The sequence below is a fragment of the Coregonus clupeaformis genome, chromosome 13, assembly GCF_020615455.1.
Source record: "Coregonus clupeaformis isolate EN_2021a chromosome 13, ASM2061545v1, whole genome shotgun sequence".
NCBI classification, from domain to species: domain Eukaryota; kingdom Metazoa; phylum Chordata; class Actinopteri; order Salmoniformes; family Salmonidae; genus Coregonus; species Coregonus clupeaformis.
The window spans coordinates 47,489,493-47,512,595 of NC_059204.1; the positions used below are offsets into that span (position 1 = coordinate 47,489,493).

Genomic DNA, 23,103 nt, shown 5'->3' on the forward strand with positions numbered 1-23,103 from the left:
AAAGCAGCCAACAAGTGCTCAGCATATGTGGGAACTACTTCAAGACCGTTGGAAAAGAATTCCAGGTGAAGCTGGTTGAGAGAATGCCAAGAGTGTGCAAAGCTGTCATCAAGGCAAAGGGTGGCTATTTGAAGAATCTCAAATATAAAATATATTTTGATTTGTTTAACACTTTTTTGGTTACTACATGATTCCATATGTGTTCATAGTCTTCACTATTATTCCACAATGTAGAAAATAGTAAAAATAAAGACAAACCCTTGAATGAGTAGGTGTGTCCAAACTTTTGACTTGTACAGTATATATAAATAGACTGACCATATATTTATTTATTTGTTCCGGACTCTGACATTGCTCATTCTCATATTTCGCAATTTCTTTATTTTTAATTTTGAACTTTGTGCATAGTGTTTTGTATTGTTTTCTAGGTATTATTACTACATGGTTGGATCTAGAAAACAAGCCTTTCGTTACACCTACGATAACATCTGCTAATATGTGTACGTGACCAATAAACTTGGATTTGATTTGGTGGTTACCCCCACACACTGGTATAAAACTGTTGAGGTCACTAATCGGGGTCTGCCTCATTTCATGTGTATGCGTGTCTGTCCTCCCACAGAGCAGAGCCATGACAAACACTGCTGTGTCAGAGACAGCAGCAACATGCCAGCACTAACGTCTCTCGCTCTACATCAGTGCTATGGGGGAAATCTCATATGAATATGATCCCACACACAGTTTGGGAAAATAAGTTCCAAATGGGATCTCCAAAAAGTCCGAAAAGGATTGAAGATTGAATTTAGTGTCAATATTATATTAGCTAATGGAAGACGATTAAACACATATACACACACACACACACACAGGACATTCAGACGTTGTCTGTCCAAGAGTGACTTTACAGAGACCAGTTAAATCCCTCCACTGACCTTGCCTCCCCTTCCCCCACAAAAAAAAAAACCACAAATAAAAAAGCTCCAGCTAAGCTTCTGGCGAGAGCCCTGCGTTTTCTAGCCAGCCACTCAGATCCTGAGAAGGAAAAGGAAAAAGAAGGGGCGAAAAGCCAAGATTGAAAACAGATATAGGCAGTCTCTGCAACAAAAAGAAAAAGTACATGTTTTTCCAGTAGAGCTTGGACCCTCAAAGAAAGGCATGATCTTTTCTTACTCTTTATCAGAATGGAATAATGTTGACTTTAAAGGCAATAACAGACTTCTGCCAGTGGATAATATATTTATTTGTATAGAATCTTTTGTCCTTGTTTTGTAAGAATGGCACAGCAATTCTAGACAGAATGCTATCCTATTCAAGGAGGAGAAACAGTTTACCCTAATGGCTTCAAGAGGATTGTTGTGTTTTGCAGGAATGATTATGAGTGCATAAGAGCTTACTTCCCATACACCCACTCTCCTAAGGCATGCTCCAGACTGAAGGTTTCCACCCATATATCCCTGCAAATTGAAGGAGCTCACTCAACATCAACATCAAGGACTTCTCTCCAACTCAGAGAGGATACAGGAGCACAGATAGCTATCGTACATTGTCAACAGACAAGACAGGGTGGTGAAAAAGGTGGACAGGAACTCTCCCAAGGTAAGTGACGACTATATTGTCCTTATCATCTTTCTTCTTCCCTCTCTTATTCTAACACACAAACAGGAGGGTTTCACGGTTGCTTCTTTCTGTCTGCAACCAGCCCAGACTATTTTGCAACTGCCAACCCACACTTTTGTCTGTGAGACAGTACTGGTTTCTCTGCTCTCAGCATTACAGAATCCCCAACTTGGGGATGGGTGACAGAGGTATCCACATCCTGATGGGTCTCTCTTGTGGTATTGTCAGGGGGAACAACACAAACTGATGTTTTTCAAATAGCTTGTCTCTCAGTGCAGCTGGGATGCGTATCCCCTGCTGTGCATTCCTTCCCCTCAGGCAAGGCAGCTAAATGATAACAACAGGATTTTTACCAAATTGTTTTTCCAGACATGTAAGGATACTCAAACTACTTCAGTTCTATTGACAAGATACACTTTTTCACAAGATAGATTAAAAGAAAACAGCATATAACATGGGTTGAGAACCACGATGGCCACACACGTCTATCTGTTGAAAGATTTACTGACCCTCTATGGATATCACTCATCTCCTTCAATGGGGGCTGTTCGACATTAACACATGCTTGGATTTCAGTTCAATGGCACACTGGTCAAAGAACACGTAGATCCAGTATGTTACCATACTGTTGCATTACGTACCATAAGCCACACATTATATATTGACTATTCAACTGCAGTTTCAGTAGCATAATTTACCAACATTTTATTATTCTGTACATTTGAGTCAACACTGCTGTGTGTTGTTGTGCTTTTTGCACCCTTACCAAAGAATGAAGCCATGAGAAAAGGCATGCGTGGAATGTCATTACAGATATACAATTCACCCAAAAGCAAACATAAAGGGCCCTACTACTGTCACTGTGGTAAAAACAGCCCTTGTCTAGACCACATTGTGCAAAAAGAAACCAAATTGCAATAGCAGATTGTACAGTGTAGAGTTTCATGCCCATACACCCTTCCATTTTTACTAGACACTTACTTTCAATCACAGGATGTACTAACCTCAATGGGGGAAAAGTAATATAGCTAGACTTCACTCAACTAAATACAATGGCATAAAATACGCTTCTCCCCCAGAACTGGGTACTGCTCTATACACTGTAACCCGATTACTGTAAAACCACCACCTACCCCTCCCTTCAATCCAGACACTGCATGGAAAATGTGTTAAATTGATTAAGGCCTTGTTTGGGTCACAGATGAACATTTGCTTAGTACTGTCTCTCAATACACTGCTGCAGGGTAGTTTATGTAACATCTAGTCAGGCCAAATACAACGTATTTAGGCATATTTGAAATAGTGAAATGATGGCTTCGTGTGTGATTTTATTTCCATTGCATTTTCCTATAGCGGCTACGCATACGACTATTACCATCTAGTAAGCTCGCGACGAGCTAGGATGAGCTTGTGTTGCATCTAGTACATATTATTTTGATAAAAAGTATTCTTTCACAACTATTTAGCCGGTGGGAAATTTGCCATACCACATGAGAGGGTCTGCTGCAGACTGTATGTGGGCTGGAAATGTATCAGTCACGGAGTCGTTGACGGTGCTAAATCGGATACAGGAGCGTAGGCCATATGAAACAGAGGTTCAGTTTGTTTTGCAGCCTTTCCGATTGGTGGGAACACATGGCATGCAGTGCGGCTATGGTAGGGTGCCACAGCTCAGCATCTGTGTTCGCGGGCTGGTTACGTCTGGTGTGTCAGTCACTCGCCCCCACACAAGGGAGGCCAGTGTTCCTCATCACAGAGAGACTGTGACGGCCAGGCTCTGCCTCCCTCACAATGATAAGAAAGCAGCTGGGAGGCTTCTTTAGCTCAGCTCAGAGGGTTTCATAAACACAACCATGCTCCAGACTATAACTGATTGAACTGATGAGGTGATGCCCAGTTTAGCTCCGTTGGGAATTCAGTCTTATACCGAATGAGGTAGTATGAGCGTGAAATTAGTATGTGTGTGTTCATGGAAACAGCCTTTATTTGATCTATGAGGCCAGGTCATATAGAGCCAGTTTCTTTTGTTTTATTAGACATTTTGACTCACAGCCAGCCCCTTTTGGGCAGCGGCCAACTAACATTATAGGACCTGGGCCAATGAGCTTGCAAACAATTGATGCTTTTCTGAAAGAGTCAATTTGCAAACCTTAGCCAGAGTGTGAGAGGCTTTGGTTTCGGGCAAATAATGTTTGTTTGTTTTAATTCCTCTAAGAGCATGAGTCCTGAGAGGATGCTTGATTAGAAAAGAGCTGCTTATCTCAACAAGCTATTTTGATCGCAATAGCTGTCTGGTTTTCTGTGGAAAATTCCCCCTATCTTTAAGGACTCTTTCCCAACATCTCCCTCTGTGGCCTCCTCCCTTAACCACTCCACCTCTACCTCTTGATATTTTCCCCTGAAAACACATTGCTTCTTTCAGATGGAATTTCCTTATACTTGGCCTGCATGGTCTAGCCATTAAATCCATGCCATATTGCATTTGTTTCCAAAGGGAACACCAAATTGAAATTATCAGGTAGCTGGAGCAATTCTTTTTCATTCTGTCTAAAAATGCCTGGGGTCTGTTTATTGAGTTGTTCATTCCCCAGATAAAAAGGCAGTGTGATTGATGAAAGGATGCGGGGAGTCTGTTTTTAGCTTTAGTAAAACCATAAGGAGGGAAACAGAGAGAGAGAGAGAGAAAGAGAGACTAACATGGCAGTTTCATACAACAGTCACATCTCAGTGAGGTTCTGTCTGTCTGCACCTCTTGCCTGTGAGTTGCCACCAATGCCCCATCTGTACTCTCACTTTCAGACATACTGTAGCTGGGAAGGACATTAACTTCACTGGCTGAGGATCAATTAGAGCTGGCTGGAAGGTCTTGTAGCAGAGAGGTATGCTTTTGCTTCATGGTACCAGACAGACATCAGATCAGTGTCCTGCTGCTTCGTTCTGCAGCCAGTGGCCTGAGACAACCGATTACGTTAGATTTCAAATGTCAATGGCCTTGGCAACCTAATGTTACTATGACTGAATGGAAAAGATGAATCATAAGATACCGTGACTCAGATTGTACAAACAAAATTGCTCTCAATAAGTGAATAAAAACACTTGATAAAGAGCATGGGAAGCAAGACTTGTTGGTTGAGGTAGCGAATTCCAGAAGCAGTATGTCATTCATTTTGGGAACCCCCAGCTGTGACAGCTCTATTTTGACTGTGAGCTCAGCCTGGCCTCAAAGAGTAGAAGTAACAGAGTAAATGCAGTGGCGTTTATTCATGGTTGCCGAGGGAAGGCAGGCTTCCCAAAAAAATGGACAAAGAAACAAAACAAAATATTTAGTCTCTCTGTGTTTTCATAATCTTCCTTAAATTCGCAAGAGGCTGAATGTATCTCAACGGAGAAAGCATCCGAGCGAGCGAAACAGCGCCCCTCTGTCTCTGTATGTGTAGGCCATCTATCTGATGGTGTCTGGTCATAAAGAGTATGACATTGTTGCCGTCAGTAGCATTGAATGCAAGGGAAGCCAGCGAGCATTTGGCCTCCATTGAAAAAAAAATAAAAAAAATAATAGCTAATCAGCATTGAGCTAAACTGAGTGAGCTCAACTGTGAATGGTCTTGGCGCACCAAAAAAAAGTGTAAAGGGAAGACAGTTTGGATTTGGCTTCACTCCTATCACATCGCATTAAGTGAAATTAGTCATTGACAGAAACATTCTTGAATTGTTGCAACTCGTTGTGTTGTTGTCCTCCAGTGGCTAGCTAGCTAAAATTGGCCCTTTCCTAAATTAACCATGGATGGAGATAGGGATTTGGACTTGTGGTTTTACTTAATTCTCCGTACTGGTCAATGATTATAACGGAAATTCTGATCCAACCATACATTCATACATTGTGCCCCTGGACTGAGAGGATGGAAGTTCAAAATGTATCTAGATGTAGAAGGCTAATGTTAACTAGCTAACATTGCCTATGAAAGGAAGTTAGGCTAGCGAGCAAGCATTTTAGCAAAGTAGCCTAGGACAACAAAAAATAGAAGCGTGTACTGGATGACAGTCATAGACCGTTTCCTCAACATGAAAGAGAGGAGGATGGCATTGGCATTTCTCTACAAGTAGGGTGAGTCAACATGTTTTTTCTACTTGCACGAACGCACACACGCATGCGCACCCGCGCACACACACACACACACACACACACAAATCAAAACCATGGAAAGCCACATCATATTAAGCTTACGTTGATTGGACCTAATTGTTTTTGGTATCCTTTAGTTGTCAATGTATTAGACTAACTATAGGTGATTTTATGATGTTGAAATGTTGAAGTTGAAATGGTGCTGGAATAGTGGAGGCAGCTTGTGTTTCCTTTGCGACTTGGGTAACTCTCCATGGTTCTAAATAAATAGTTGTTTACTAGTCCGAAAATGTCGGAAACATTAACTTGATTGACCATGCTTTAGGTCATGTAACCATTTGCAATATGCTTATGCTTTGTGGACTTCACCGGACAGAGGTTGCTCTCCGGTTTTGTGATGAAACAAAGGTGTGGTTGAATTTATTCTGCCACTGTGTCTTCTTATTGTCTTAGGCCTATATATCACGGTCGCAAGGCATATGAACTAACAGGTTATAGAGCAAACAACGCAATTTTCTGGCTTTTTCTGGCTTGGCTTCTCCAGTGATTTTACCCACGCACTGCTACTGAGTAAATGTAAATCTGTGACAGATGTGTTACGTTTGGTGTGGTTACATAAGACAGAAGGTTACTTAAGACAAAAACGAAAGAAGGGAGGTTGGGCGGGCAGGATGGGTGGGCATATACCCAAACGTTGTGTGTTCGAATCATATCACGGACAACTTTAGCATTTTAGCTAATTAGTAAGTTTGCAACTACTTACTGCTTTTTAGCTACTTTGCAACTACTTAGCATGTTAGCTAACCATTTCCCTAACCCTAACCCTAACCTTAACCCCTGACCCTAACCTTAACCCTGACCTCAACCCCTAACTATGACCTTAACCCTAACCCCTAGCCTAGCTAATTTGTAACATGCACTCTTAGAAAAAATGCTTCCAAAAGGGTTCTGTGGCTGTCCCCATAGGAGAACCCTTTTTGGTTCGAGGTAGAACTCTTTTGGGTTCCATGTATAATCCTCTGTGGAAAGGGTTGTACATGGAACCCAAAAGGGTTCTACCTGGAACCAAAAGGATTCTACCTGGAACCAAAAGGGGTTCTTCAAAGGGTTCTCCTATGGGGACAGCTGAAGAACCCTTTTTGGATCTAGATACAATAACTTATTTTTCTAAGCGTGTATCATACAAAATGGATTATGGACATCTACAAATTAAAACATACCATACGAAACGTAACATATCATACTAAATGGAGGGAGACAGACTTATCCTTACTATGTTACATCTACCCCTGAGTCCAGGTTGGTGAGCTTCCATTTCACAGACCTTACTTACTTGAGTTGACATGCTCTGTGCACTCCCAGTACACCCACTCATTCCTGGCCCAGTGTCCTCGACATCTTTTGTGCTCTCCACTCTCCTTCTTTGAGCCTAATTGTTTCCAGACCACGGCAAGTCCTCCAGCTTACAATCCCTCTAAAAACATCACATACAGAGTCTTTAAAGGCCTCTCTCTACACAGTACTCTTTTACTGACTCCTTCACCATTCAATGTTTATTTTACAGAGTATTATCAATTCACACTGGCACTATGGAGCTGGGCTTGGCAAAGGCTCTGCCGTCGGTGGCCATCTTTGCAGGTAAGAAAAAGCTAAATGTGTTTTTACACTGCAGTTAGATTGTAATTGGTCGAGATTGTTCATTGGTAACGTGTTTGTGTTGTTCATCTCATTATGTTTGGACCCCAGGAAGAGTAGCCACTGCCTCGGCAGTTGGGGATCCTAATAAATGGGGATCCAGTTGGGGATCCTAATAAATACTAAATACATTTCCCAGTGCTGCTGCAGTTTTGTCCAGAGGGCTTCAGTTTGGAGCTCAGCCCCAGTGAGAAGGAGGTCATACTGAGCACCAACTCCTCCTTCATGGTGGTCTGTTCTGGTTGGAGCAAGGTGACCTGGAAGTCTCCCCACAACCCCAGCCTGGAGGGAGTGGCTGTGGAGGACAGGGGATCCACCAGTGTGCTGGTCCTCCACAACGTCACCTGGAGGCACTCTGGGAACTATGTCTGTGAAGAGCCCTCTACAGAGGAGACCAAGGACATATCAGTGTTTGTACCAGGTGAGACTAAACACCCTCTATAAACCTTCTATTTTCTTTTTCATGCATTTATTTTATTTTGTTGGATAGGACAGAGGTAGAGAGGAAAGATAGAGGAGAGAGTGTGCTGAAATAGCAGTGGGCCGGATTCAACCCATGCAGCAGCGATATATGTGATCTGGAGGCAGAGGCTTAGACCGCTAGACCATCCTAGACCACTGAACCTTCTATTTTAGGAGGACTATGGAGGGACAAACTGTGACAATTCAAAGCTAATACAAATCAGTGCTGGTTTCACAATTGACACCCTCTACCATTTTAATAAAATGTCCCTGTGTCTCTAAAGGCTATTTTAGAAAGGTCATTATTTTTACTTCCCTTCTTCAAAGTCTAACGTATGGTGGACATGTCCCCCCCCCCCCAGACCCTGAGGAATGGTTTGTTCCCCTGCAGCCAGCACTAGTGATGAAGGAGGGACAGGAAGGCACCATTCCCTGCGTGGTGTCTGACCCTAGCATTAACGTGACCCTGTACGAGAGGGCCAGCAAGGACCCTGTGGAGGGAACATATGACCCCAGCAAAGGGTTCACCGCCATCCTGAAAGATAGCTCCTACATCTGCCGAGGTGCCATGAACGGAGAGGAGAAGGCGTCCCAGGTGTATTATGTCTACAGCATTGTGGGTAAGGCTCTGTGTCAACCCTCAAAGTGAAACTTTGACCAAAAGAAAAAGTGTCTCAACGCACAATCTTAAAACGGTCTTTAAAAAGCTGTAAAATGCTTATTGAAGACCAGGCTTCAGGAAGGTGGTGCCTGTTATGATATCCTCTTCCTTTCCGATTTATTCTTTCCAGTCCCCAAATCCATGAACGCCTTCATGACTCTCTCAAAGACTGTGCTGAAACAAGGCGAGGCCTTAATGGTTAATTGTACTGTAGAAGACGCGGAGATAGTTTACTTCAAATGGGATTTTCCTCGTAAAGAGGTGGGTGGACTATATGTGACACATGTTTCCCAAGCAGAATCATCTCCTTTGTTGATAATTATGTTGTTGCAATGCTGTTCTTACTTCTGTTATATTTTGTTTCCGTCTGAAGATGATTGAGCCACTGACAGACTTTCTAACGGGGAACCGGGAGTTTAGAATTCGTTCCTTCTTGAACATCTCCAGTGCTACTCTGGAGGACTCTGGCCAGTACATCTGCCGGGTACAGGACACCGTTTCAGGACAGTCAGCCATGGATAATCTCACTGTCACTATTCTGGGTGAGCAAACACCCTCAAAGCTTTTCCAAACTCACAAGAACATAAGCCTAGTAACTTTCATTTAATCGACTGAAAAAGTGGAAATACTATGCACAATGTAATGGGGCCTCAATGGGCTTTGTGTGTGTCTGCTTTGGAAAGTATCTAACTGATTGAGGTTCTTGCCATGTATCTATAAGGCAGTAATCTTCTATTCAAATGCCATTTTACAGAACGGGGCTTTGTGGCTTTGGAACCCTCCATCAACCACAATGTTTCAGCGCTGCAGTTTGAGAGCATTGAGCTCACAGTGCAGATTGAAGCGTATCCCAAACCTCAGGTGCTCTGGACCAGAGACAACACCACCCTCACTGGGGAAACGGTATCCATGGTCACCAGACAGGTGCATGAGACCAGGTACCCATCATACATGATCATGAACATCCCAACTGAAAGAAATCTATTAAAATGGTGACAATGAAATTGAGAATCAGGGCATAAGCCCCATGATATTGATTGTGCTCTGTTTGACCTTTGACCTCAAGTTACCTCAGTACTCTGACCTTGGTAAGGGTCAGGATGGAACAGAGGGGCCTCTACACTGTCCAGGTGGCCAACGAAGACGAAGTCAAGGAGATAACCTTTGATCTTCAAGTCAAGGGTAAGATACACGCCTGAAACATTATCCACTCTGGACAGACATATCTACATTAGATGGGATCACTATTCAGTCATTTTTCTTTATTGAGTTATCATGTTGGAATGTAAAGGATGTTGAACTGTTTCTTCTATTGATAAAACAATCAACTACACTGAACAAAAATGTAAACGCAACATGCAACAATTTCCAAGATTTTATTGAGTAACAGTTCATATAATGAAAATAAATAAATTAGGCCCTAATCTATGGATTTCACATGATTGGGAATACAGATCTGCATCTGTCGGTCACAGATACCTTAAAAGAAAAGGTAGGGACGTGAATCAGAAAACCAGTCAGTATCTGGTGTGACCACCATTTGCCTCATGCAGCGCGACATCTCCTTCGCATAGAGTTGATCAGGCTGTTGATTGTGGCCTGTGGAATGTCGTCCCACTACTCTTCAATGGCTGTGCGAAGTTGCTGGATATCGGCGGGAACTGGAACACGTTGTTGTACACGTCGATCCAGAGTATCCCAAACACGCTCAATGGGTGACATGTCTGGTGAGTATGCAGGCCATGGAAGAACTGTGACATTTTCAGCTTCCAGGAATTGTGTACAGATCCTTGCGACATGGGGCCATGCAATATCATGCTGAAACATGAGGTGATGGTGGCGGATGAATGGCACGACAATGGACCCCAGGATTTCGTCACTGTTTCGCTGTGCATTCAAATTGCCATCGATAAAATGCAATTGTGTTCATTGTCCATAGCTTATGCCTACCCATACCATAACCCCACCGCCACTATGGGGAACTCTGTTCACAATGTTGAAATCATCAAACCGCTCGCCCACACAACACCGCAAAAAGCACACTTCTCCAGCGAGCCAGTGGCCATCGAAGGTGAGCATTTTCCCACGTAAGTCGGTTACGAACTGCAGTCAGGTCAAGACCCTGGTGAGGACGACGAGCACGCAGATGAGCTTCCCCGAGACTTCCCCCCCACAGTTTCATCAGCTGTCCGGGTGGCTGGTCTCAGACAATCCCGCAGGTGAAGAAGCCAGATGTGGAGGTCCTGGGCTGGCGTGGTTACACGTGGTCTGGGGTTGTGAGGCCAAATTCTCTAAAACGATGTTGGAGGCAGCTTATGGCAGAGAAATGAACATTAAATTCTCTGGCAACAGCTCTGTTGGACATTCCTGCAGTCAGCATGCCAATTGCACGCTCCCTCAAAACTTGAGACATATGTGACATTGTGTTGTGTGACAAAACTGCACATTTTAGAGTGGCCTTTTATTGTCCCCAGCACAAGGTTCTTGATATCCCACACCTGTCAGGTGGATGGATTATCATGGCAAAGGAAAAATGCTCACTAACAGGGATGTAAACAAAATTGTGCCCCAAAATTGAGAGAAATAAGCTTTTTGTGAGTATGGAACATTTCAGCTCATGAAAGATGGGACCAACACTTTACATGTTGCATTTATATTGTTGTTCAGTGTATCTATGTTTCACTACCTTTCACTGTCTCATGGGATATTTCCACTCCCTGCAGCTCCCCCGAAGATAATAAATCTGTCTGACCAGCACATGGACCAGGGCCACGGTGTACTCTGTGTCACAGAGGGGGTCCCCACACCCACCATTCACTGGTACAGCTGTGAAAGCATTGGAAAGTAAGGGAACAGACCCCTGGAAATACTGACCAACACAATGAAGCATATTCCGCCACTTCAGTTGTGTTTTGACTTTTACTCTCAATCTGCAGAGGTAGAGGGCAGCGTTACAATAGGGTCACACAGTTGAGTGATATTTGTTGGACCTGTTGCTTATTTTGGACTCTCAATAGTCTATAGCAGTTTTTGTCAGTCACCCAATATCTCACTCAGACAGAAAGTCTCACGAACTGAACAAGCATATTTTCTATCACCATCAAGCTAATCCACAATGATGACCTCTTCACCCAGATGCAGTAATAAGACCACAGCATGGAAGCCTCTGTCGGCTGACCCAGAGAACGTCAGCATCCAGATGAATGTGAGCTACATCGAGGCCTCAGGGGTCAACCACGTCCGCAGCCTTTTGACCTTCCAGACCATGGGGAGTATTACGTCAGTGCGCTGTGAAGCCCGCAACGAGAAAGGACGCAGGGCCTGGGACATCAAACTAGTCTCCAACTGTAAGCACTCAACATTGACTAAAGTCCACTTTATGCTTGCATGACTATGACATACACTACTGGTCAAAAGTTTTAGAACACCTATTTATTCAAGGGTTTTTCTTTATTTTTTACTATTTTCTACATTGTAGAATAATAGTGAAGACATCAAAACTATGAAATAACACATGTGGAATCATGTAGTAACCAACAAAGTGTTAAACAAGTCAAAATATATGTTATATTGGAGATTCTTCAAATAGCCACCCTTTGCCTTGATGACGGCTTTGCACACTCTTATCATTCTCTCAACCAGCTTCACCCGGAATGCTTTTCCAACAGTCTTGAAGGAGTTCCCACATATGCTGAGCACTTGTTGGCCTTCACTCTGTGGTCTGACTCATCCCAAACCATCTCAATTTGGTTGAGGTCGGGGGATTGTGGAGGCCAGGTCATCTGATGCAGCACTCCATCACCCTCCTTCTTGGTAAAATAGCCCTTACACAGCCTGAAGGTGTGTTGGGTTATTGTCCTGTTGAAAAACAAATTATAGTCCCACTAAGCCCAAACCAGATGGGATGGCATATTGCTGCAGAATTCTGTGGTAGCCATGCAGGTTAAGTGTGCCTTGAATTGTAAATAAATCACAGACAATGTCACCAGCAAAGCACCCCCACACCATAACACCTCCTCCTCCATGCTTTATGGTGGGAAATACACATGTGGAGATAATCCGTTCACCCACACCGCGTCTCACAAAGACACAGCGGTTGGAACCAAAAATCTCCAATTTGGACACATTTCCACCGGTCTAATGTCCATTGCTCGTGTTTCTTGGCCCAAGCAAGTCTCTTCTTCTTATTGGTGTCCTTTACTAGTGGTTTCTTTGCAGCAATTAGATCATGAAGGCCTGATTCACACAGTCCCCTCTGAACAGTTGATGTTGAGCTGTGTCTGTTACTTGAACTCTGTGAAGCATTTATTTGGGCTGCAATTTCTGAGGCTGGTAATTCTAATGAACTTATCCTCTGCAGCAGAGGTAACTCTGGGTCTTCCATTCCTGTGGCGGTCCTCATGACAGCCAGTTTCATCATAGCGCTTGATGGTTTTGGCGACTTCACTTGAAGAAACTTTCAAAGTTCTTGAAGTTTTCCGTATTGACTGACCTTCATGTTTTAAAGTGTTTTTTTATTTCACCTTTATTTAACCAGGTAAGCCAGTTGAGAACAAGTTCTCATTTACAACTGCGACCTGGCCAAGATAAAGCAAAGTAGTGCGATAAAAACAACAACACAGAGTTACATATGGGGTAAAACAAAACATAAAGTCAAAAATACAACAGAAAATATATATACAGTGTGTGCAAATGTAGCAAGTTATGGAGGTAAGGCAATAAATAGGCCATAGTGCAAAATAATTACAATTAGAATTAACACTGGAATGATAGATGTGCAAGAGATGATGTGCAAATAGAGATACTGGCGTGCAAATAAGCAAAATAAATAACAATATGGGGATGAGGTAGTTGGGTGGGCTAATTTCAGATGGGCTGTGTACAGGTGCAGTAATCGGTAAAGTGCTCTGACAACTGATGCTTAAAGTTAGTGAGGGAGATAAGAGTCTCCAGCTTCAGAGATTTTTGCAGTTCGTTCCAGTCATTGGCAGCAGAGAACTGGAAGGAATGGCGGCCAAAGGAGGTTTTGGCTTTGGGGATGACCAGTGAGATATACCTGCTGGAGCGCATACTACGGGTGAGTGTTGCTATGGTGACCAATGAGCTAAGATAAGGCGGGGATTTGCCTAGCAGTGATTTATAGATGGCCTGGAGCCAGTGGGTTTGGCGACGAATATGTAGTGAGGGCCAGCCAACAAGAGCGTACAGGTCACAGTAGTGGGTAGTATATGGGGCTTTGGTGACAAAACAGATGGCACTGTGATAGACTACATCCAATTTGCTGAGTGTTGGAGGCTATTTTGTAAATGACATCGCCGAAGTCAAGGATCGGTAGGATTGTCAGTTTTACGAGGGCATGTTTGGCAGCATGAGTGAAGGAGGCTTTGTTGCGAAATAGGAAGCCGATTCTAGATTTAACTTTGGATTGGAGATGCTTAATGTGAGTCTGGAAGGAGAGTTTACAGTCTAACCAGACACCTAGGTATTTGTAGTTGTCCACATACTCTAGGTCAGACCAGTCGAGAGTAGTGATTCTAGTCGGGTGGGCGGGTGCCAGCAGCATTCGATTGAAGAGCATGCATTTAGTTCTACTTGTGTTTAAGAGCAGTTGGAGGCTACTGAAGGAGTGTTGTATGGACTGTCGTTTCTCTTTGTTTATTTGAGCTGTTCTTGCCAGAATATGGACTTGGTATTTTACCAAATAGGGCTATCTTCTGTATACCACCCTACCTTGTCACAACACAACTGATTGGCTCAAATGCATTAAGAAGGAAAGAAATTCCACAAATTAACTTTTAAGAAAGCACACCTGTTAATTGAAATGCATTCCAGGTGACTACCTCATGAAGCTGGTTGAGAGAATGCCAAGAGTGTGCAAAGCTGTCATCAAGGCAAAGGGTGGCTATTTGAAGAACCTCAAATATAACACTTTTTTGTTTACTACATGATTCCATTTGTGTTATTTCATAGTTTTGATGTCTTCACTATTATTCTACAATGTAAAAAATAGTGAAAAATAAAGAAAAACCCTTGAATTAGTAGGTGTTCTAAAACTTTTGACCGAGTGTATATGCAAATAAGCAATAAGTATTTACAGTAACTCTCAACAACTGACGTAAAATATAAACTTTTGATTCCTTTTGATTAACTGATAACAATACTCCTTCAAATCAAATCACAATTTATTTAAAGTGCATTGATCAAAAGTCTCAATACACTTTACAGACACGTTTATAAAAAATAAAATCATATAAATGTAATATAAATATATTATATTATTATATCAATGTATTAGTCTTTGACTAAGACTTTGACTAACAGAGTATGAATAAGGATCACTGAGGTTGTCCTCTTGTGTGAGCTCCTTCTCTGTGTGTGTGTCTGCAGCTCTGTTCTCCCAGGTGGCTGTCTTGGCTGCAGTGTTAACCCTGGTGGTCATCGCCGTCATCTTCCTCATCATCCTCATCGCCCTCTGGAGAAAGGTGACGCCCAAACAGAAACCCATCTCCTTCCCATCACATTTGTCTTGATAGTGATGCTACTGTTGAAAGATGAGACTGTAAAATTAGCGAGGACTACAATAATTGACTGGAGCCTGGCCAGTAGGTCTTAAATCATGTGGAACTGCTACTTAAGTCACAGCCTTGCCTGGCATAACAAACTTGTGTGTGGGTGGGGAGGAGGGTGATGTTATTCTATTTATGTTACATTAATTTGATTTTATCTATTTATGTATTTTTGTGGAAGCAGCAGCTTCCATTGTCCAAGACAAATTTCCCCTTGGGGACAATAAAGTATAATACTGTATATATCATATATAAAACTCTGACAGCCTTTTGTATCTGCCATTAGAAGCCCCGGTATGAGATCCGTTGGAAGGTGATCGAGTCAGTGAGCTCAGATGGCCATGCGTACACCTACATGGACCCCATGGACTTGCCATATGACTGTGCATGGGAGGTGCCCCGAGACAACCTGGTCCTGGGTGAGCGGCTATTATAACACAAGGAATGTTTTGGTATAATTGTGTGAATACTGTAGCCTATTTATAAATCATAATGCATTGATATATTTCACATTAGCTAAGCTAACAGTACACCTCATTTTCTGTCGTACCAGGTCACACTCTGGGTTCTGGAGCGTTCGGGAGGGTCGTGGAGGCCACAACATATGGCCTTGGTCACTCCCAGTCCACCACCAAAGTGGCTGTGAAGATGCTCAAGTGTGAGTGCTTTATGCTTTACTATTACCAACAACTTGACATTTCCTCAATTTTACACACAAACCACTGACCTCGTTACTCATACTCTACCATGAGAAAATATTGCAACGCTGCGTGTTCTGCTATTGCTTTTGACTGACAGCCACAGCAAGGACAAGTGAGACTCGGGCTCTGATATCAGAGCTGAAGATAATGAGTCACCTTGGGCCCCATCTAAACATCGTCAACCTACTGGGGGCCTGTACTAAACGAGGTGGGAACTGGAAAGCATACCACTGCTTATAGACTTAACATGTTCCGATATGTTAGTCAAAGTGTATGTTAACAACTGCCCCCTTTTCTCTGCCCTGAAGGTCCTATTTACCTCATAACTGAGTACTGTCGCTATGGTGACCTGGTTGACTACCTTCACCGCAACAAGCACACCTTCCTGCAGTACTACGCAGACAGAAACCGCAGGGATGCTGATATGTGCAGGAACAGCACAGAGAGTGCAGTCCAAATCCAAGGAAAAAGGCAAGACTGATGCCTTCTGAAGTACACACTACTGATTTTACATTGCAAAGTCACCCATCAACATTCAATGTTTAGTTGCAATGGAAAATGGATTCAGAGGCCTATGCTTTCTCTAAATCAAAGATGTACTATCACTTATTGTAAAAAAAAATGTGCACTTGGTTTTTGACAGTGAGAGCGATGGGGGTTACATGGATATGACCAAGGAAGATTCTTTAAATTATGTCCCCATGCAAGAGCTGAGCGACAACATCAAGTATGCAGACATCGAGCCTTCAGTCTATGAGACGCCTTACCATCAGGACAACAACTACCAAAGACAAGGTACATTTTTGTATACATTATCCACTGGGCACACACTGGTTGAATCAACGTTGTTTCCACGTCATTTGAACCAATGTGGAATAGACGTTGAATTGACATCTGTGCTCAGTGGGTACATTCTACCAGGGGTTGGAACCGGTTCAGGGAAAAGAACCGAAAACCAGAAAATAACGAACAGAATCAGAACCAGGAATGAAAGTAATATATAATTTTCTGGAACAGAACTGTTATTTTAAAAACATGGGAACCGGTTAATAACATTATTTTACATTCAGGCCATTTTTTTCCAGTCCCACAAAAAATGCAACAAAGAGCCTATCCAAAGCCCTCCCTCTGTCAATCAGAAACTTTATTATAGAAGAATGGATTAACTTTTTCAATGCTAGTTAGGGATTCTATAGTTATCACATTTCACATTGGACTTATTAACTACGAAAAGGTAAGATGTGCTTTTAATCCAGGTGCCGCTCTGCACACACAAGCTTGTTAGCTAGCTAGCTAGCTCTGGTCCAATGTTAAGCCAACTCTGAAGTTCAAAGACATTCAAAGTTGTCCTCTGTAGCTCAGCTGGTAGAGCACGGCGCTTGTAACGCCAAGGTAGTGGGTTCGATCCCCGGGACCACCCATACACAAAAATGTATGCACGCATGACTGTAAGTCGCTTTGGATAAAAGCGTCTGCTAAATGGCATATTTATTTATTTAAAAGTTCCTCTATAGAAACCACTCCTCCAGGTATAATTCTGTGGGCCTAATTCAGATAATGCATGTCATCACAAGATGCCCAGCACTTCAAGCCAAGCCTCCTCCTCCTTCACCCTCTCTTGCGCTCTTCCCACCAGCAAAGTTTCAATTGCATCTCGTGCCCTACACTTGTATTTCTATCACGCATGTAAACAACTCACTGAGCTATAGTTTTCCCGCTCCATAGCAAGCTGCTCTATCCGCACTGTATGATTGGTGAAGTAATTGAAATGTTAAAAAATTATGATTTCAGAGGTTTAAGAAGGAACAGAAAGGAACAACATATACCGGTACTTTTTTGGGTGTTTGAACCGGTTCCAAACTTTATTTTGCTGGTTGGAACAGTGGAATGGAATAAAAAAAATAATGGTTATGTTCAAAATGAACCGATTGGAAACGTATTTCCATTTCAACCCCTGCTTTCTACAATGAAATAGGTTGTGTCTGAATTGGCACCCTATTCCCTATATAATGCACTAATTTTGACCAGAGCTCTATGGGCCCTGGTCAAAAGTACTGCTAGTGCTCTGGTTCAAAGTAGTGCTAGGGCTCTGGTCCAAAGTAGTGCACTATATAGGGAATAGGGCGCCAATTCAGACACAGCCATACACTTTTTAATTGATTTAAGCAATATAAATACTGAAGGCATGAAACACTTGGTTGTTCATCATGTATTATGGTAAGCAGCAGCAAACAATGGTTTTCCTCACCATGCTTTAGTGTGTTGAAGACATTTCAACATTTCTGTCAGGCAGATGGTGAGCAGACAGACCCCTGATGTTGAAATACTACTGGAGACCAAAATAGGGAAGCCGCTCTCCACTTAGAGTTTTGACACGCAAGCAGCTTCCAGAATTTTTTTTCAACCTCTTGTGTAACCAGACAATGCCTTTTAACACTGTTCTTTTGATCAACACCATCAGTTGATCATTTGTTTGCATAGTCACAGTTTATGACAATTTCATGTTCTCTTTTCATGTTGCTCAGGCCAAGAGAGAGCAGACGTCGCGTTGTCTATCAGTGACTCCCCAATTCTGAGCTACACAGATCTGGTGGGCTTTAGCTACCAAGTGGCTAAGGGCATGGACTTTCTGGCATCCAAGAATGTATGACTATAGAAAGCTTCATAATACATCCTTATTCATATCATGTCATGAAATGTCATGCCATCAAACATTAATTAATTATTGAGAACATGTGGAAATTACCTTACTGAACCCACGTGAACTTCAATAACAGTCTAAACTGTTGTCCCTGTCCTCACAGTGTGTTCATCGTGACCTGGCTGCCAGAAACGTTCTCATCTGTGAGGGAAAGCTGGTGAAGATCTGTGACTTTGGCCTGGCCCGTGATGTCATGAACGACTCCAACTACATAGCCAAAGGCAACGTGAGTTCATTTGTTTCGTTTTGGTTGTTGTGTATTTGTTTACAGGCCATTCAAACATGTGTAGTAAGTAAGGGAGGGGAAGAAGCAACCAAACAGTCATTCTGTTAGGAGGTGAAAGTGATAGAAACTGAAATACTATTTTTTATAAGGAACTTCCAGAGATGTGGTTTAATATGACCCACTTAAGCAAACGATCTGACCGACAACACTGTAATATTTAAATGGTTTTAGCTCCTTTTTCCCCTAACAGACTGCTGTATTGCTGGTTAATTCTGTACATCCTGAGAGTAAAATATGTTTTAGGTTAAAAAGCTGGCACAGGCGCCATTTTTAGGGGTTTTAAATGCTAAAACTTCCCACTAGGGTGAAGTTGTTTTTGCCAAAAATGTGGTTGAGTTATTGGATATGTGGGCTGCAGACTCTTTCCACTGGGGTTTTCTTGGCTTTTGGCTTTTTTGGTCTAAGATCAGAAGAGGATGTGAAACAGCTTTCCAAAAGTCATTATGTTATAGATGGTACAGGTCAGAATACCAAAACAATGTCAATTTTCGTCACTGTACCAAAAGGAGAAGGCTATTTTCCATAATTACATCTGTAATTCTGTATTGCAACTGTCATTACCTAAAATGGGTTACCTACAGTATGTCTCTGATATTGTAGACATTCCTGCCACTGAAGTGGATGGCTCCAGAGAGTATCTTCCAGAACCTCTACACAACCTTGAGCGATGTTTGGTCTTTTGGCATTCTGCTTTCAGAGATCTTTACTCTAGGTAAATACAAAAGTCTCTGCATAGAACAGATGTGTTTTGATTCTTTACTTATTGCAACTAGAGATAATATCTATGAATGTATGTCTTGATATTAGTTACAGTGCATTTGGAAAGTATTCAGACCCCTTGAATATTTCCACATTTTGTTACGTTACAGCCTTATTCTAAAATGGATTAAATATTTTTTTATCTACACACAATACCCCATAATGACAAAGCAAAAACAGGTTTTTAGACATTTTTGCAAATGTATTACAAATAAATAAACAGAAATATCTTATTTACATAAGTATTCAGACCCTTTACTCAGAACTTTCATTACAGCCTTGAGTCTTCTTGGATATGACTACAAGCTTGGCACATCTGTATTTGGGGAGTTTCTCCCATTCTTCTCTGCAGACCCTCTCAAGCTCTGTCAGGTTGGATGGGAGCATCGCTGCACAGCTATTTTCAGGTCTCTCCAAAAGACGTTCGATCAGGTTCAAGTCCGGGCTCTGGCTGGGCCACTCAAGGACATTCAGAGACTTGTCCCGTAGCCATTCCTGCGCTGTCTTGGCTGTTTGCTTAGGGTCGTTGTCCTGTTGGAAGGTGAACCTTCGCCCCAGTCTGAGGTCCTGAGCACTCTGTAGCAGGTTTTCATCAAGGATCTCTCTGTACTTTGCTCCGTTCATCTTTCCCTCGATCCTGACTAGTCTCCCAGTCCTGCCGCTGAAAAACATCTCCACAGCATGATAATACCACCACCATGCTTCACCGTAGGGATGGTGCCAGGTTACCTCCAGACGTGACGCTTGGCATTCATGCCAATGAGTTCAATCTTGCTTTCATCAGACCAGAGAATGTTGTTTCTCATGGTCTGAGAGTCCTTTAGGTGCCTTTTGGCAAACTCCAAGCGGGCTGTCATGTTCCTTTTGCTGAGGAGTGGCTTCCGTCTGGCCACTCTACCATAACGACCTGATTGGTGGAGTGCTGCAGAGATGGTGGTCCTTCTTGAAGGTTCTCCCATCGCCACAGAGGAACTCTGGAACTCTGTCAGAGTGACCATCGGGTTCTTGCAAGGCCCTTCTCCCCCAATTGCTCAGTTCGGCCTGGCGGCCAGCTATAGGAAGAGTCTTGGTGGTTCCAAACTTCTTCAATTTAAGAATGATGGAGGCCACTGTGATGGAGACCTTCAATGCTGCAGACATTTTTTGGTACCCCAGATCTGTGCCTCAACACAATCCTGTCTCGGAGCTTTATGGACAATTCCTTCGACCTTATGGCTTGGTTTTTGCTCTGACATGCACTGTCAACTGTGGGACCTTATATAGACAGGTGTGTGCCTTTCCAAATCATGTCCAATAAATTGAATTTACCACAGGTGGACTCCAAATAAAGTTGTAGAAACATCTCAAGGATGATCAATGGAAACAGGATGCACCTGAGCTCAATTTCGAGTCTCATAGCAAAGGTTCTGAATACTTATGTAAATAAGGTATTTCAGTTTTTTTATTTTTAATACATTTGCAAAAATTTCTAAAAACCAGTTTTCACTTTGTCATTATGGGGTATATTGTGTAGATGGATGAGAATATTTTTTTAAAATCCATTTTAGAATAAGGCTGTAATGTAACAAAATGTGGAAAAAGTCAAGGGGTCTGAATACTTTCTGAATGCACTGTATATACTTTGTTTCGGCCTACCTTCAGGAGGAACGCCCTATCCTGACATTCCCATGAATGAACAGTTCTACACTGCCTTGAAGAGAGGCTACAGGATGCCCAAACCCACTCATGCTACAGACGAGATGTGAGGCCTCATCTGTCTCTCTTTGTCTGTAGGAGTTTTTGTGGTTGTATGTAAAATAACCACTGGTGAAATTCAATCTAAATTTAATTTGTTTCTTACAGCTACGATGTCATGTGCAAGTGTTGGGATGAGAAATTCGAGAAGAGGCCACCGTTCTCCTCTCTGGTTCATTTGATGGGAAACCTGCTGACTGACGTTTACAAAAAGGTACAGAAAACTAGAATAATCCTCAACATTATGGCTATGATTATGTTGATTGCTCATGTATTAATATCTACATATAATTTCCAAACCGTCCCAGAAATACACCCAGGTGAATGAGAGCTTTCTGAAGAGCGACAGGTCCAAACCCACACCAGTAGGGAACCCGGCTGTGTCTCCAGATGTCCAGTCCTCAGGGGACCGAGCAGGGCAGGAGACAGAGGAGACAGGGGAGATAGGGGAGACTGGGAAGGAGGCTGGCCCCTCCCAGACTGACTACATAATCGCCATCCCAGATATCCATGTAGTCGAAGAGGCAGAAGCAAGTGGTGAGGTGCTGGACACCGCCACACAGAGTACATCAAGGTAACGTAGGATCTTCTCTCCACAGAATATGTCTCTTGTCTGTCAACTCTGTGGCTGTCTGTTTGCCACAGGAAGAGTGTGACTGCGTGGGTCAAAGGCAGCATTTGAGGATTTCCCAATTCTGCACTGCCTTATGTCATGTGTAGGGTTGCAAAATTCCTGGAACTTTCAATAAATTCCCTGGTTGGAGGATTCCCAGAATCTGGAGGGAATAAGCAGGAAATTCGGAATCCTCCTTCCAGGATTTCTGGAAAACCAGGGAATTTATTGAAAGTTCCCAGAATTTTGCAACCCTAGTCAAGCTTCTTTCAAAGCTTTTCTGATGTTGGGTTTTTGTTTCTTGCTTATTGTTATTCATAATTGGCAGTTGACACTAAGTCTTTGATAATGCCATTGTATCGATTTTACTCTGACATTAATAAAGCAGTAATAAAGTAAAACCAATCTTTGTTCTACCTTGTTAGTCCTCCAAGCACAACGGACCAGACCGATACTGACACAGCCTCCCTAAATGGGCCAGAAGCCTCCCTAGAAGAACCAGTACCCACAGAGGAAGAGGTGCCTGCCCCCACGCAAGAAGACAAGCTCCCCCAGTCTCCATGTACCCCTGAAGTGGAGGAGAGTTTCCTGTAGCCTCATTAGAGAGCAGATGTTAGAGGTGCCTACTGTACAGGACAATGTTGCACATGACAATGTATGTTGTTAGTTAAACACTAATGTTGTAGGCCCTTTTAGGAAACATTATATCGTTATTATTTTTGTATATTGGTGATATACTATATATCTTTCAGGTACTTTTTCCCTTTTAATGCTATGATTTAAAAAAACAGCATCAGCAGTTTGACAAATGGCAATGGAAATGGTAATATTATATGCAATTTTAATCTAATTGATGTTGTCAAACTGTAAAGAAAAGTATATTTGGTGAGGGAATACATTTAATTACAATCATTTATAAAATAATTTAAAAGAGAATGTAGGCTTGCAGTAATGCACCTCTTATATTTGCATTTCTCATTCTCAATTTGAGACAAAATTATGTTTTGAAAAAGTGATCAAATATATTTTAGCATACATTTTGGGACTTTTAAATGAATGATATATATCCCCATTGATTCTTGAAAATATATCTTATAAATGCCAGCTTAGCTCAACTGTCATACCCCATCAGAACCCAAAATATAAGCTTGTTTTACTCCACTGTTTGTGTACAATGTAATTGTA

General features: G+C 42.4%; 1 protein-coding gene across 2 annotated transcripts; it reads left to right on the forward strand.

Annotated features, from left to right (window-relative positions):
• Window positions 1–1,054: 1,054 nt before the first annotated feature.
• Window positions 1,055–22,851, forward strand: LOC121579656 (platelet-derived growth factor receptor beta). Of its 2 annotated transcripts, XM_041894439.1 has the most exons (24): window positions 1,055–1,596; window positions 4,417–4,496; window positions 7,305–7,378; window positions 7,575–7,856; window positions 8,260–8,517; window positions 8,689–8,819; window positions 8,932–9,100; window positions 9,313–9,496; window positions 9,625–9,740; window positions 11,282–11,402; window positions 11,694–11,905; window positions 14,946–15,040; window positions 15,411–15,543; window positions 15,678–15,782; window positions 15,923–16,033; window positions 16,134–16,296; window positions 16,469–16,620; window positions 18,351–18,469; window positions 18,630–18,752; window positions 19,413–19,524; window positions 21,213–21,312; window positions 21,414–21,519; window positions 21,614–21,879; window positions 22,344–22,851. In XM_041894439.1, exons 3-24 carry the CDS (start codon window positions 7,330–7,332, stop codon window positions 22,510–22,512), a joined length of 3,276 nt encoding a protein of 1,091 aa, XP_041750373.1. In that variant the 5' UTR covers window positions 1,055–1,596; window positions 4,417–4,496; window positions 7,305–7,329; the 3' UTR covers window positions 22,513–22,851. The 2 variants fall into 2 exon arrangements, with proteins under 2 accessions (XP_041750373.1, XP_041750374.1); XM_041894440.1 differs by lacking the exon at window positions 4,417–4,496.
• Window positions 22,852–23,103: the final 252 nt, after the last annotated feature.

Bases quoted from the DNA above. Each gene is read 5' to 3' on its own strand.
- LOC121579656 (XM_041894439.1), top strand. From the start codon at position 7,330: ATGGAGCTGGGCTTGGCAAAGGCTCTGCCGTCGGTGGCCATCTTTGCA. The intron at 15,041-15,410 runs GTGACGCCCAAA...ATCTGCCATTAG, and splicing joins TCATCGCCCTCTGGAGAAAG to AAGCCCCGGTATGAGATCCG. The intron at 16,297-16,468 runs GCAAGACTGATG...GGTTTTTGACAG, and splicing joins GTCCAAATCCAAGGAAAAAG to TGAGAGCGATGGGGGTTACA.